The sequence below is a fragment of the Carlito syrichta genome, unplaced genomic scaffold (assembly GCF_000164805.1).
Source record: "Carlito syrichta isolate Samal-C Ts95f unplaced genomic scaffold, Tarsius_syrichta-2.0.1 Scaffold301633, whole genome shotgun sequence".
Classification (NCBI taxonomy): Eukaryota; Metazoa; Chordata; class Mammalia; order Primates; family Tarsiidae; genus Carlito; species Carlito syrichta.
Genome location: NW_007245729.1, coordinates 703,987 through 717,424, shown reverse-complemented (window position 1 = coordinate 717,424; position 13,438 = coordinate 703,987). Strand labels below are relative to the sequence as shown.

Genomic DNA, 13,438 nt, shown 5'->3' with positions numbered 1-13,438 from the left:
CTAAAAATGTAATCATGAAATTAAATATTTGTTTAAGTAATAGAATGACTGATGTTTTATTTTATTTTAAATTTATTTTATTTTAAAGATAGGGGTACAATTCAGGATTAGGTATACAAGTGGTCATCATACAGGTACATTTGGACCTCCCTCTGGTTCCTATTTCACCTGGTTTGAGATTAGGTGCCCTTATTGATGTTGTGTGCTTCCCTCCGCCTCCCCTGGCAGTTTCCAGCTACTGACAATCCCTTTCTTATTATATTATGGTAAATGTTCAGGGTCTGCTTATGAGTGAGAGCATGTGGTACTCAGTTCTTTGTTTCTGTGATAAATCATTGAGCATTATAGACTCTAAATCCATCCAAGTTGCTGCAAAGTCCATAGTTTTGTTCTTCTTTATGGCTGTGTAATACTCCATCATGCATATGTACCACATTAAAAAAAAGTCCAATCCAGTTTCCATGTTGTTGGCGCCATGTTTTTGCTACTGAAAATAGTGCTGCAACAAACGTGTGTGCAAGTCAGAATGACTGATATTTTAAATACATACACAGTAAGGGGAAAAAGACAAGACAAACATCTGTGGGATTTCCCTCTTTTACAGTAACAAGTGTATGAATCACAAAACATATGGTGCAAATATATAATTGTTTTATTATTTGTTCGCTTGTTTATTTATTTACTTATTTTTGAGTTGGGGTCTCACCTGTCGCCCAGGGTGGAGTGCAGGGGCATGCTCACGGCCACCGCAACCTCAACCTGCTGGGCTCAGGCCATCCTTCAGCTTCAGCCTTCCAAGTAGATGGAACTACAGGCATGTGCCACCACGCCCAGCTAATTCTTTGATTTATTGTAGAGATGAGGTGTTGCATGTTGCCCAGGCTGGTCCCCAATCCCTGGACTCAGGTAATCCTCTCGCCTTGGCCTCCCAAAGTGCTGGGATTACATGCTTTAGCCACCGCACCCAGTATAATTATTTTATGTAAATATAAATGTCTTGAGAAACCTTGCCTATTTCTAGTACTGACATTTTAAATCCTTGACCCTAATTCTGAGAACCTCAGAAGAAAATATCTGAATTGTATTTTTATCAGGTGAACACTATTGCATAAGTACATGTAGATACATACTTGATAGATGTATTGAGTCAGATAAAATTAATATCATACGACCTTTACCAATAAAGCAGAAACAAAGTTATTTTTAATAAAGGCTTTTGAGCCTTGTTGAGAGAAATAACAGCCCAGGCTGGAGTGCATTGGTACAATCACTTCTCGCCACAGCTTTGAACTCCTGGGCTCAGGAGATCCTTCTGCCTCAGCCTCCTGAGTAGTTGGGACTACAGGCATGCACCAACAGGCCCAGCTCATATTTTTTATTTTTCGTAGAGATGAGGTCTTGCTATGTTGCCAAGGCTGGTTTCAAACTCCTGGACTCAAGCAATCCTCCTGCCGTGGCCTCCCAAAGTGCTAGGATCACAGGTGTGAGCCACCATGCCCAGCCTCAATGTGTCGTATGTTAATGTCAATTTGCATATGTCAATTTGTCATATGTGAATATGATCTACTTCTTTGCCAAATTTGCTTCTCTTTTTTGTGATGTCATCTATTTTTAAAAGGAGGTCTAATTTTGAAGTATTATTACTTTACCATATGGTATTGAAAACTATAAGATACACATTATAATGTATAATATTGCAGTTCATACAAATAGAGAAATAATTGTAAATAATTGCCCACAGTCTCCTTTGATCCTGGAATCTTTAATTTATCTCTCTTTCTTATTAATACCCTCAATGATTTGACTACGATGCTCCTTCATATAATTATAAAAATTTGGGCTCAGAACACCCTTGTGAGCAGATAAGCACTCATAGTCTTTGATTCCCATGCAGCCAACAAGAAAGGCTGAGAATTTTAGTAACTTGCCCATTGGCGTTCAGAAAGCACTGGTTGAGTGCCTACTGTGTACTCTAGTGTTCTGGGCTCTGGCAGCTACAACACAAATACGACTCAGGCATCTTCTCAAGGAGTTCCTGTCTAGGAAGAGAAATACGGTGAAAAGATAAGGCAGCCCACTTTGTGAGGTTATACAGACACACCCAGGATGCTGTGGTAGCAGAGAGAAACTGTATCCATCCTGCCCTGGGGATAAAGCCTCAGGGTGGCCAGGGAAGCCCTCCTGGAGGAGGAGACACCGGAACTGGACCCTAAGGATTGAGTAGGAGTGATCCACAAGAAGTGTTAGCAGAGGCTGCTTCCATCAGAGGGAAGCATGCCTGAGTACCCAGGGGCGGGAGAGTGGATGCTGGAGTTTGATGGCTGGCATTCCTGGACTTTGCTGCTGCACTTTGATGGCTAGCTGGGCAGTGCCCAAGAGAGGTAGCTCTGTGTGGCAGAAAACTCATAGATGCTTTCAGATTCAGATCAGGATTCTAGTGTCTATTCTGGGACTAACTAGACCTGTCAGTCTCCCTTGGCATCTGTTTTCCCCAGAGAAAAAGAGAGAGGTTAGATTAGTCAAAATATACAGACTGAACACATGGACCTAAAGTTGGCCCTTAAGGTCTCATGTGACCTGGCCTCTGCTCACCCTTCAGTCTCTACTAATATCCTAGTTTACTCAGCTCAAGCGCCACTGGATTTCCTGTCCCTCAAATACAACATTCAGCCTCAGGGCTTTTGCATTTGTTGTCTCCTTTGCCTGGAATTCTATTCCTCTAGGATATTTTATACTTTGTTTCTTTTTTTTTTTTTCATTTTGTTCTTAATGAAAATGTCATCATCTTGAAAAGGTTTTTTTTTTCTGGTTATTTCCTTAAAGTTTCCCTCCCTTCGAGTTAGTTTCTATCTCGTCATCCTGTTTCATTTTCACACTTTGAGATTTATTTATTTACGGACAGTTTGTCATCCTCTTAGTTCATATTGGTGGTGTGAGCTCCACAAGGTCAAGACTCTTATCTCTCTTGAGTGCACTGTGTCCCAGTGATTTGGAGAGTTCCTGGCACAAAGTGGGCACTTGGTATTGTCCTGTTCAGTCAATTAATTCTCTAGATAGGCTCTCGCACACTTAATTAGCATTCTTGCAGCTGAACCAAATTACCAGCCACAAGCAGAGAGTCATAGGAAGCCCCACAAAATTAAAATATGAGTCTCCAAGTAGATTTTAACATAATTTCAACTTAAAAATTTTTTTTTTGTTTTTAGGCTGGGCTCGGTGGCTCAGCCTGTAATTTCAGCATTTTGGGAGGTCGAGGTGAGTGGATTGCCTGAGCCCGTGGGCTCGTGACACACCCGGGCAACTTGGCGAGACCTTATCTCTACAATAAATAAAAAATTAGCCAGGTGTGGTAGTGCACCCCTGTAGTTCTGGCTGCTTGGAAGGCTGAGGTGGAAGGATCGCCGGAGCCCGGTAGGTTGAAGCTGCGGTGGCCAAGAGGCATACCACTGCCCTCCAGCCTAGGTGACAGTGTGAGACTCCAGCTAAAAAAAAAAAAAATTTGTTTTTAAAAAGACGAGTCAAGTGCAGTAGTGAGAAGGGAGGAAAGAGTAAAATAAGAAGACTGATCTGTAACTGACTGTGAACAATCAATTGAAATAACTCACTACCTTCAGACCAGGTTAATTTCAATTTTTATAAAATATAACATTTTATAATACCGTATTGCTGATTTAAGTAACCTGCCTATATGAAAATTCAGGTCACGTTCACAAATAAATTGGGGAGTGATTATTTGCTTTACAAAGGAGTTCAAAACAATACAAAGGGTGACCAAAACAGGTCTAGAAATTTAGATGAAAGAGAAATTCTTTCGATTTAGAGAGTGCTTTCCTGAAAATAATAAAAGACATATTTTTAAATTGGCTAGTAGAAGGTGTCCCTAAAGAACACTGAAATCTGCTCTCCTAGTTCATAACAATCCTTACCTGACCGACCCATAGTTTTGAGGAGTTCACAAATCGGGGCATGCATGGGGTGTGAAGGGAAAACACTCACCACAGTTCTCTTCATCCGCGCCATTCCCACAGTCATCCTCACCATCGCAGTGAAAAGCTCGGGGTAAGCACTTGGTAAGATTCCCACAGGGAAAATATCCTTTGTGGCACAAAGACGTGACTGTACCAGCATCAGTCAGTGCAAAATCTATGGAAAAGAGGGGACCAAAATCTTATGCCAGAGAAACAAAGTGTTCAGAGGGTCAAATTCTGTGTCCCACTTAATTCTCACAAAAGCCCTGTGAGTTAAGTTAGTCTGGTATTATTCTTGGTCCACAATTTCTTTGAATAATATTCTGAATGATGACATTTTAAATGGGCATGATCATACCTAGCACCAACTATACCAAGAATGGACAAAAATTTCATTTTGAATTCACTTCTACAAGGTAAGAGTGGAAAAAAAACTTAAAAGTGTTTTCCTACTTTTGTATGAAAACAGAGTCATATACTTTTGGAAAAAAATAAAGGTAGAACCGTGAGCTAATAGGGTCAAACACATAGACTGACTGATTTATTAATTTTTTAGAAGAAAGATCTGAGATGACATAGTAAAAATGCATATGCAAAAAGACAGTTTAAGTGTGAGTTAGAGAGAAATCCAGAACAACTTTAGAACAAGGGGAGACAATACCAAGCAATGATATCTAATATTTATTGGGTTAACTGTGTGCCACACACTTTACACAGTGGTTACCTTAGTTAATCCTTCAACCAACCTATGGTAGGAATGATATTCTCCCTCATGTTTTGGGATTAGGGAAGTTAAATATCTCGCCTGCAGTTGTTCATCTGGAAAGTGACACAGGGTGAATTTTAATTGTCCCTCTGACCCCAGAGGTCCACGCTTAACCATTGTGCTATGATGACATCAATTGAACTAGGAACCTGCATTTCAAGGACCATATGTCTACTATGAGGACCACTTTAAGACAATCTTATGCAGGGAACATACGGGAAGACCAATGAGAGTTGAATAACTGCTGGGTTGACTAAGAGAGTAAAGAAAGGAAATGCAATTAACATTTACAAAAGTATATCTGTGGATAGATGACCAAAACAATTCTAGAAATTTAGATGTAAGAGACATTCTTTCAATTTAGAGAGAATGCTTTCCTGAAAATAAAGAGACATGTTGTAAGTTGGCTGGTAATATTATGGAGGTCATGTATTTTTTTTTAAAGGAGTTCAAGTTGAAACATCACAGAAATTGATTTAAAGAAAGTGTGGACACAGAAATAGCTATAGTTATTATATTGTAAGGTTACAATAATCAAAATAGCCTGGTATTGGTACAAGAACAGGCATATAGACCAGTGGAACAGGACAGAGACTCTGGAAGCAAAATCGCAGTTTCTCAACTAACTCATCTTTGACAAAGCCTCCACCAACTACCACTGCAGAGAGGAGAATCTGTTTAGTAAATGGTTCTGGGAAAACTGGTTGATCACATGCAGAAGATTGAAACAAGACCTCTATCTGTCACCAAACACACAAATCAGCTCCAAATGGATCAAAGACCTAAATATAAGACCCCAAGCTTTAAGAATCCTAGGAAATACAAGAGATATTCCTATGGAAAATGGATTAGACAACCAATTCCTGATCAAAACCCCAAAAGCCCATGCCATAAGAGATAAGATAGACAAGTAAGACCTCATCAAACTGAAAAGATTCTGCAAAGCAAAAAAAAACCAAGCCAAACCAAACCAAAAAAACCATCAAGAGAGTGGTGAGACAGCCCATAGAATTGGAAAAAATATTTGCCAACTGTTGTATATCTCACAAAGGCCTAACATCCAAGATCTACAAGGAACTCAAACATGCCAAAAGGAAAAAAACAGAGTCCTATTAAAAAGTGGGCAAAAGACATGAATAGACACTTCTCAAAAGAAGACATACGAGCAGCCAACAGACATGAAAAAATGCTCAGCCTCACTAATCATCACAGAAATGCAAATCAAAACCACACTGAGATACCACCAACTCCAGTCAGGATGGTCATCGTGAATAACTCAAAAAACAACAGATGCTGGACAGGATGCGGGAAAAAGGGACACTTCTACACGGTTGATGGGAATGTAAACTAGTACAACCTTTGTGGAAAACAGAGTGGCGATTTCTAAGATCTAAAAATCAACCTTCCATAAGACTCAGCAATCACCCTTCTGGGAATATATCCAGAGGAAATCAAATCATTCTGCAGAATAGATACCTGCACCCGCATGTGTATTGCAGCGCCATTCACAATAGCAAAAACATGGAACCAATTGTGCTGACATGGATAAAAAAAAATGTGATACATATACATGATACAACATCATACAACCATAAAGAAGGACACAATTATGAACTTTGCAGCAACTTGAATGGATTTGTACGATGACCACTTTTGTGCCTAGTCCTGAGTTGTTCCCGACATCTTTAAAGTCAAAAAAAGGAGAGAGAAATGGCCATAGTTCATTATGACTTGCTGAAGGCAGCCAGGGATGGTGGCACCATGACCAGGAATTTTCCTAGGTGGGTGCAGAGACTTTTTTTTTTTTTTGAGTTGGAGTCTCACTCTGTTGCCCAGACTGGAGTGCAGTGGCCTCTCCTAGCCACTGCAGCCTCGACCTGCTGGGCTCCGGCAATCCTTCCGCCTTCACCTTCCAAGTAGCCGGAATTACAGGCATGTGCTACCACGCCCGGCTAATTTTTTTTTTTTTGATTTATTGTAGAGATGGGGTCTCGCCAAGTTGCCCAGGTGGGTCTGAACCCGCGGGCTCAGGCAATCCACTCACCTCAGCCTCCCAAATCGCGGGATTACAGGCTGAGCCACCAAGCTCGGCTAGAGATTTTTTTCAAAAAAATGTAGCAGAAGGATAGGGAACACATCTTTCTGCAGCATCATCTACTTTGTGCTGGGCATTTCCTAGTTACTTGATTTAATGTTAACCGCAACCCGGTACGATTAGTATTATTATCTCCGAATAAAGATAAGGCCGTGACTGAGGATGTGAGGCACTTTCACTCTGGTTCTTGGGAAAATGCCCTCAAGAGGTCTGAGCCCTCCAAGTAAATGCTGCCTTGGGGAAAGCTTCTTCCCCTTAGACCCCTCAAGAGTTCCCCCTAGAGTTGGTAAACCCTGCTGGCCCTCATTAACAAAGGCGGCCATTTGTCCAAGGGCAGGAGTGGGAGCTGAGGCCCTAAAGCTGTTTCTGAGTTACAAATGGACTTTGAGCTTTTAGTGATGTCATTGGAGAGGATGAGCGGATGACCTGAGCTTGAGTGGTTTAGTCCTGATAACCCTGGAGGGCCCAGAAGGAGCATAAAAGTAGAGCATCTGGCCCCTTCGGGGGCAGCCTGGAGTGATGGTGCCCGGGGTGGTGGTGCACACTCTGAGAGGCCGCTGCTGCACCCTTTGGGCCTTCTCTGGCCAAGGGGGAAAGTCTGCAGCATGGCTTTGGGATGCTTATCTACTCGCTGGATTTTATGCTTACCAAGCAAACAATTATTTCTCTGCTGTTGCTGCAGGGGTGGGTGAAAGCTTTACTCTTGGGACTAGGCAGAAGACCAGTTAAGTCTGTGACTATTTTAGGAAGATTTGCAGCTGCCTGGTGCCCACCGGGCTGGCCTATTGAGCTGTTCAGACAGGATGGGAGCACTGACTCAGAGACTTCAAACCGCTGGACTTCTTGCTTGTGAAGATTCCTATCGAAGGCGGATTTATAAAAACGAGTCAGACTCCCGTGCTTAGAGCGGGAATGAGTGAGAATCAGTAGGGTTTTGTGGAGTGGTTGGGGAAAACCTAAAGATAAAACCCCTCACACACTCACAACCCCCCACATACCCACTCACACCCACACTGCCTCACACATCCAAACACGCTCCACACCCACACACCCCTCACAACCTACTCTCAAGACTGTCACATACCCACTCACACCCACATACCCCTCAGAAATTGACTTATACCTACACATCCTCACATCCACACATTCACACACAACCACACTCCCCTCACACACCCACACATACCCACTCACTCCCCCCACACACTCATACTCCCCACACCCACATGCACCAGCACGCACACCCCACACACCCAGATCTACACAGCCACGCACACTGACACCCACACCCACATCCATTGCTGTTCTATCTTGCTCACTTGGAAAGGGGTCATGCGCCCCTCCCTTGATTTCATGATCAACTTGGTGAGTCCCATGGCATGGGACCCCCTGCTGAAACACCATCGTTAGCTGCACTGCACTCTGGAGACCATTAGACCTGGATGAGAATTCTTGCTGCTACTTCCTAGCTACTTTAAACTCCTCTTTAAACTCCCTTTTCCTCAGACCTGGATGAGAATTCTTGCTGCTACTTCCTAGCTACTTTAAACTCCTCTTTAAACTCTTTAAACTCCCGTTTCCTCACACTCAAAACAAAATTAACGACAGCGTCTCCCTTGTGAGTGTGTGTGTTTTGAGGACCAGACAAGCTAAGTGCCAAGGTTCCCCTGGGCTAATGTCAGCACACAGGCCATGTCCAGGCCAGGGAAGAAAACAACTTTAAGGAGCGAGTCCTCTGCAAAATGCAAACTTGTCGCACCTTAAGGAGCTCTTGATTTTTTATGTGACTTCTCCGACAGAAATAAAAGGAACTATAATAAAAACTTTCCCCATGTCATCATGTTATTTTGTCTTAAAAGCCATATGACATCTATGATTTTTATTTCAAGTGGCCTCAGATCTCTCTTGGAAGCTGAAAGAGAGCTGTGAATGAAAAAAGAACAAAGAAATCAATGTCCTTACCACCCCCAAACAATGCTTTCCTAATATTTAGAAGAAATGATTAAGCGTTTGATGAGAGATAATTTTGAGACGGAAAGCTGAGGCCACATGAGATCTTTTGAAGGTGGCATGTTGTGTTTCCTTCTGGGGACACCAGCCGTGAGTTCTTTGAGGGCTGGACCCAACTAATTGTCCCATCTCACAGTTGCAGACTCACTGGGAGACAAAGTCAGACAATGGTCACCCACAAGGTGGGGCTCAAGACTATTTTCTTTTCCTTAGAAAAAAGTTTGAGCTTCTTCTAGCAAATACAGACAAAAGAAGCGGTGGAGGAGGATTGACCATGCATGACTCATAATTCCCTATTTTCCACCTGAGTAGCATCTTCCTGAAAACATTTTAAAATATAAATTTTATGTGGAATGAAAATAAATAAAATATATTCCCTATCCATGACCCTTTCCCCTAAATCCCTATTGTCTAACTTAGTATCTTACTGGGTGCTCACATTTTTTTTTCTTTTTGTAGCAATGGAATATCACTATGTTGCCCAGACTGGTCTTGGATTCCTGGCCTCAAGTCATCCTCCTGCCTTGGTCTCCCAAAGTGCTGGGATTTCAGGCACCAGCCACTGTGCCCCGCCATCAAGAAATTAAAAAAACACACAAAAAAACATATGAATGAATGAGTTATTGATGAATAAAAAAGGAAGTGAATTTAGCCTGATTTAGGCTTCCTAAAGAGGCAGGCTTATGCTGTTATTCTGGTAACAAAAATATTGTTTCGTCTTCCATGCACTTCATTTATCATTCTGCTCTGCCATTACAACATTAAAAAAAATAAGAGTCCCCGCTGTATTTGGTACCTACTGAAAAAAGCATCACGAGCCGTCTGTAGAAAGCATATTTTGCTGTCTATTTTTCCTGCCATCTGTGGAAGTGGAAAGAGACAGTTTTTACTGGAGCTTGGGGATTATAAAAACAGGGGATGCTTACATCACAGCAATGTGGCTCGCTTCTGTGCAGCTTCTGTGGGACCCCAGCCAGACAAAGCTGGGGGGATGTTTGAACATATGAAAGAGAATTGCTCGGTCATAGTCCTTCTTCTCTCTTCTGGTCAATATTCTGGACATGTCTGTGCCAAGGGATTTGAAAATGACTTTTGGGATAGCTTTCTAAAGCCAACCAGACTGCTGCCCGAGGGTGTTTTTTGCTGCCCATCAACATTTTCCCTGGCTGATGGGGAAACAACAGGTGAGAATGACCTTTCAGGTCCTCAGTTTAAGAATCGACGGAAATAGACAAGTCCTTCTGCTTTCTCTGGTTCTTTGTGGATGCCAACCCTACATGAAACTGAAGAGAGCCTGTATCCTCTCAGCCTGGTGTTCTGGCTGAGACTCTCTTGACTTTAATGCCAGAGATGATGGTCTGGGGTTCTGGGGACACACAGAGGCCATTTCCCAGCATGCACCACTCCTAGTGATGTTCAACCCAGTTTAGATTGCATTGTTACCAAGGAAGACGGTGGAGCTGGAAAGCCACTGTAGACATCATAGATGAAACCTGTGCCATTTTCTTTAAAGAGCAGCACCAGAAGAAACATTCATTTGACATCTGGAGCATGTTAACTGAGTGCCTACTATGTGCCAGGTTTTGTTGTCAACCAACAAGGCTGACGTTGTCCTCTCCTGTCTGGAACTCAGGTGCTGGGATGTCTGAGGGCACCGGCAGCGCCATTCTGGGCATCTCCAATGAGAAGCAAAGGTCAAGCCAGCTCCGTCACTGAGCCCACCTGCCAGAAGCTGCCCTACTTCTGGGAAGGGTCTGAATTTCACTCAAAGCTCATCTTTGTGGGGTAGATGATATACTGCTTGTTTGAAGAAAATCAGAAAATTCTCTTTTTCTTTTTCTTTTTTTTTGAGTCAGGATCTCACTCTATTGTCCAGGCTAGAGTGCAGTGGCACCATCACAGCTCACCACAGCCTCAAACTTCTAGGCTCAGGCAATCCTCCCATTTCAGTCTGAGCTGCCTAAGTAACTGGGACTATAGGCATACCCACCACACCCAACTCTTTTTTTTTAAATTGTAGCGACAAGGTCTTGTCAAGTTGCCCAGGCTGGTCTTGAGCTCCTAAACTCAAGCAATTTTCTTGCATCAGCCTCCCAAAGTACTGGGATTATAGGCTTGAGCCACCATGCCTGGCCTGGAAAGGCTTTCTTAAAATACTTTTATGTTAAGATGGGTGGAGAAAATTTGGCCTCTTGGTGGTTGTTTTTTTTTTTACACTTGGAAATCTCCTGCTTTTATGCTACTGTTTGGTCCTTCCTGCCCTGATAGTATGGGTTGGCCACGTTAATCATTATATTCAGGATTTGATTCAGTTTCATTCTCACGGTTACCCTATCTCTTCTCATTTCAAAGATTCCAGCCTTAACTAAATTTCTCTAAGCCTTTATTTTTTGTCATATTCTTCTGGAACGAACCAACCACCTCATGCTGGTGAAAGTCCCTCAGGCCCTACTCATAGATCTTTTGCAGAAAATATTACCTCATATCTGTTTTCAGATGATTACCCAATGTTTAGGCAGACATATTTGGTAAAATGATGCTTAACTTTGTGGAATAGACTGTAGGAGCAATACATCTTGATTTAAATTGGAAAAAAAAGAGAATTTCAAGTTGCCATCATCATCCTTACCAGGGATGGATTTCAGTCCTCCATCCCTCTTTCCTGGATGCCTTTATGGGGGTCATAAACTGAATGCCGTGGCCCTCGATGAGTTAAAAGAGATTTACGGGAACAAATATTTCTTTTTCTGACCAGTAAACAGCCTCAACTTCACCTTTAGGGATGTACTCTTTTAGGTTAAAATCTTGTCTTTTGCTGTGGAAATACCTGTCTTGTTCTACATGATGTGAGAGACTACTTTCTTTCTAAAACCTGCCTGAGTGAACTCAGAGAATGGGAAGAAGACCATGGAAACGGGGCATGTGAGGGAGACATATAAGGGGAAGGAATAACTTGGCATGGGAAATGTGGAGAGGGGAAAAGGCAATACCTCTGTCCCTTCACCTCTGTCTCTTCTAATTCATTGACTGTTCTGTCTCAAGGGACTTTCACTATTCTTCCTCTTGATGGGAATTCTCCCAGATTTCTTGTCCTACACGTTTAGCTGCATCCAAGATGGTTGCATGTGTCTGGGCAAAATGTACCTCACACAAGTCTTGGGTACCATTCACAGAGACTGCAAGAGCTGAGCCTTATGGAAGCCGCACAGTGCTAGACCAAGGCCCTGGATCCTTCTTTTGTGATGCAAAAGAATTAACATTTCTCTTCCTTCCCATGGTAAAGCCTTCCATTTACATCCTAGACCTCACTTGACCTCCCTTCCTCAGACTCTTCATACATAATTTCCTTTATTTTTGATATCTTTGTCTCTTCACTGTATTTCAAAACAATAACCATGCATCAAAAGAAAAAAACAAATAGCTTCTTTAAAAAGTGGGCAAAAGACATAAATAGACACTTCTCAGAAGAAGATATACGGGCAGCCAACAGACACATGAAAAAGTGCTCAGTCTCACTCATCATCAGAGAAATGCAAATCAAAACCACATTGAGATACCACCTAACCCCACTAAGAATGGCCATCATTAATAAAAAAAAAACAACAGATGCTGGCAAGGCTGTGGAGAAAAAGGAACACTTCTACACTGCTGGTGGGAATGCAAACTAGTGCAACCTCTTTGGAAGACAGTGTTGCTATTTCTGAAAGAACTAGAAATTGACCTTCCAGATGACCCAGCAATTCCACTGTTGGGAATATACCCAGAGGAACACAAATCATTCTACAGAAAAGATACCTGTAATGTATGCTCTATTCACAATAGCAAAAACATGGAACCAACCATGTTGCCCATCGAAGCTGGATTGGATAAAGAAAATGTGGTACATATACACAATGGAATATTATACAGTCATAAAGAAGGACAAATGTATGGACTTCGCAGCAACTTGGATAGATTTGGAGTCGATCATACTCAGCGATCTGTCACAGAAACAAAGAACAGAGTACCATACGTTCTCACTCATAAGTGGACCTTGAACAATCATAATACTATAAGAAAGCATTTGGCAGTAATGGGAAACTGTGGAGGGAGGGGATTGACCATTGAGGGAAACTGCTAGGGGAGGGAGGGGCATACCTCATCAGCAAGAGTATCTGCATAATCAAAGTTTGTATACCTAACCCTAAATAGAACCCCACATCTTTATAATAAAAAATAATAAAATAATAAGATTTAATAAAAACAAAACCAAACCGTATTCAACTAGCTCCCATCTTCAAAACAAACAAATAAATGAACCAAATTAAACCAAACTCTCTTATATCTGCATGCCTGTATAACAGGCTCGTGCTTCTCTCCTTCACAATTACAATGTTGTGAAGCATTTCTCAAAGTTGAGAAGAATTTCAGCGGAGCAATAAGGCCAAGACCGGAAGTTGTGGTTTGTTGAATGAAAGAGTGGTATGGAAACGGAAACATTGGTTTATACAATTTTTCTGAGAAATGTGATTGTGAAGGAGAGAAGCATGAGCCTGTTATACAGGCATGCAGATATAAGAGGGTTTGTTGTAGCCGGACTCGGTGGCTCAGCCTGTAATC

General features: G+C 42.0%; 1 protein-coding gene across 1 annotated transcript in view; it reads right to left on the bottom strand.

The window, feature by feature from the left end:
* The window catches only part of RXFP2 (relaxin/insulin like family peptide receptor 2), a gene marked incomplete at its 3' end in the record, with an annotated part of 43,078 nt that overhangs the window by 17,045 nt on the left and 12,595 nt on the right, over positions 1–13,438 (bottom strand). The window contains exon 2 of the mRNA XM_008055010.1: positions 3,997–4,143. Coding sequence (XP_008053201.1) covers positions 3,997–4,143 — 147 coding nt within the window. The remainder of the gene's footprint in view (positions 1–3,996; positions 4,144–13,438) is intronic.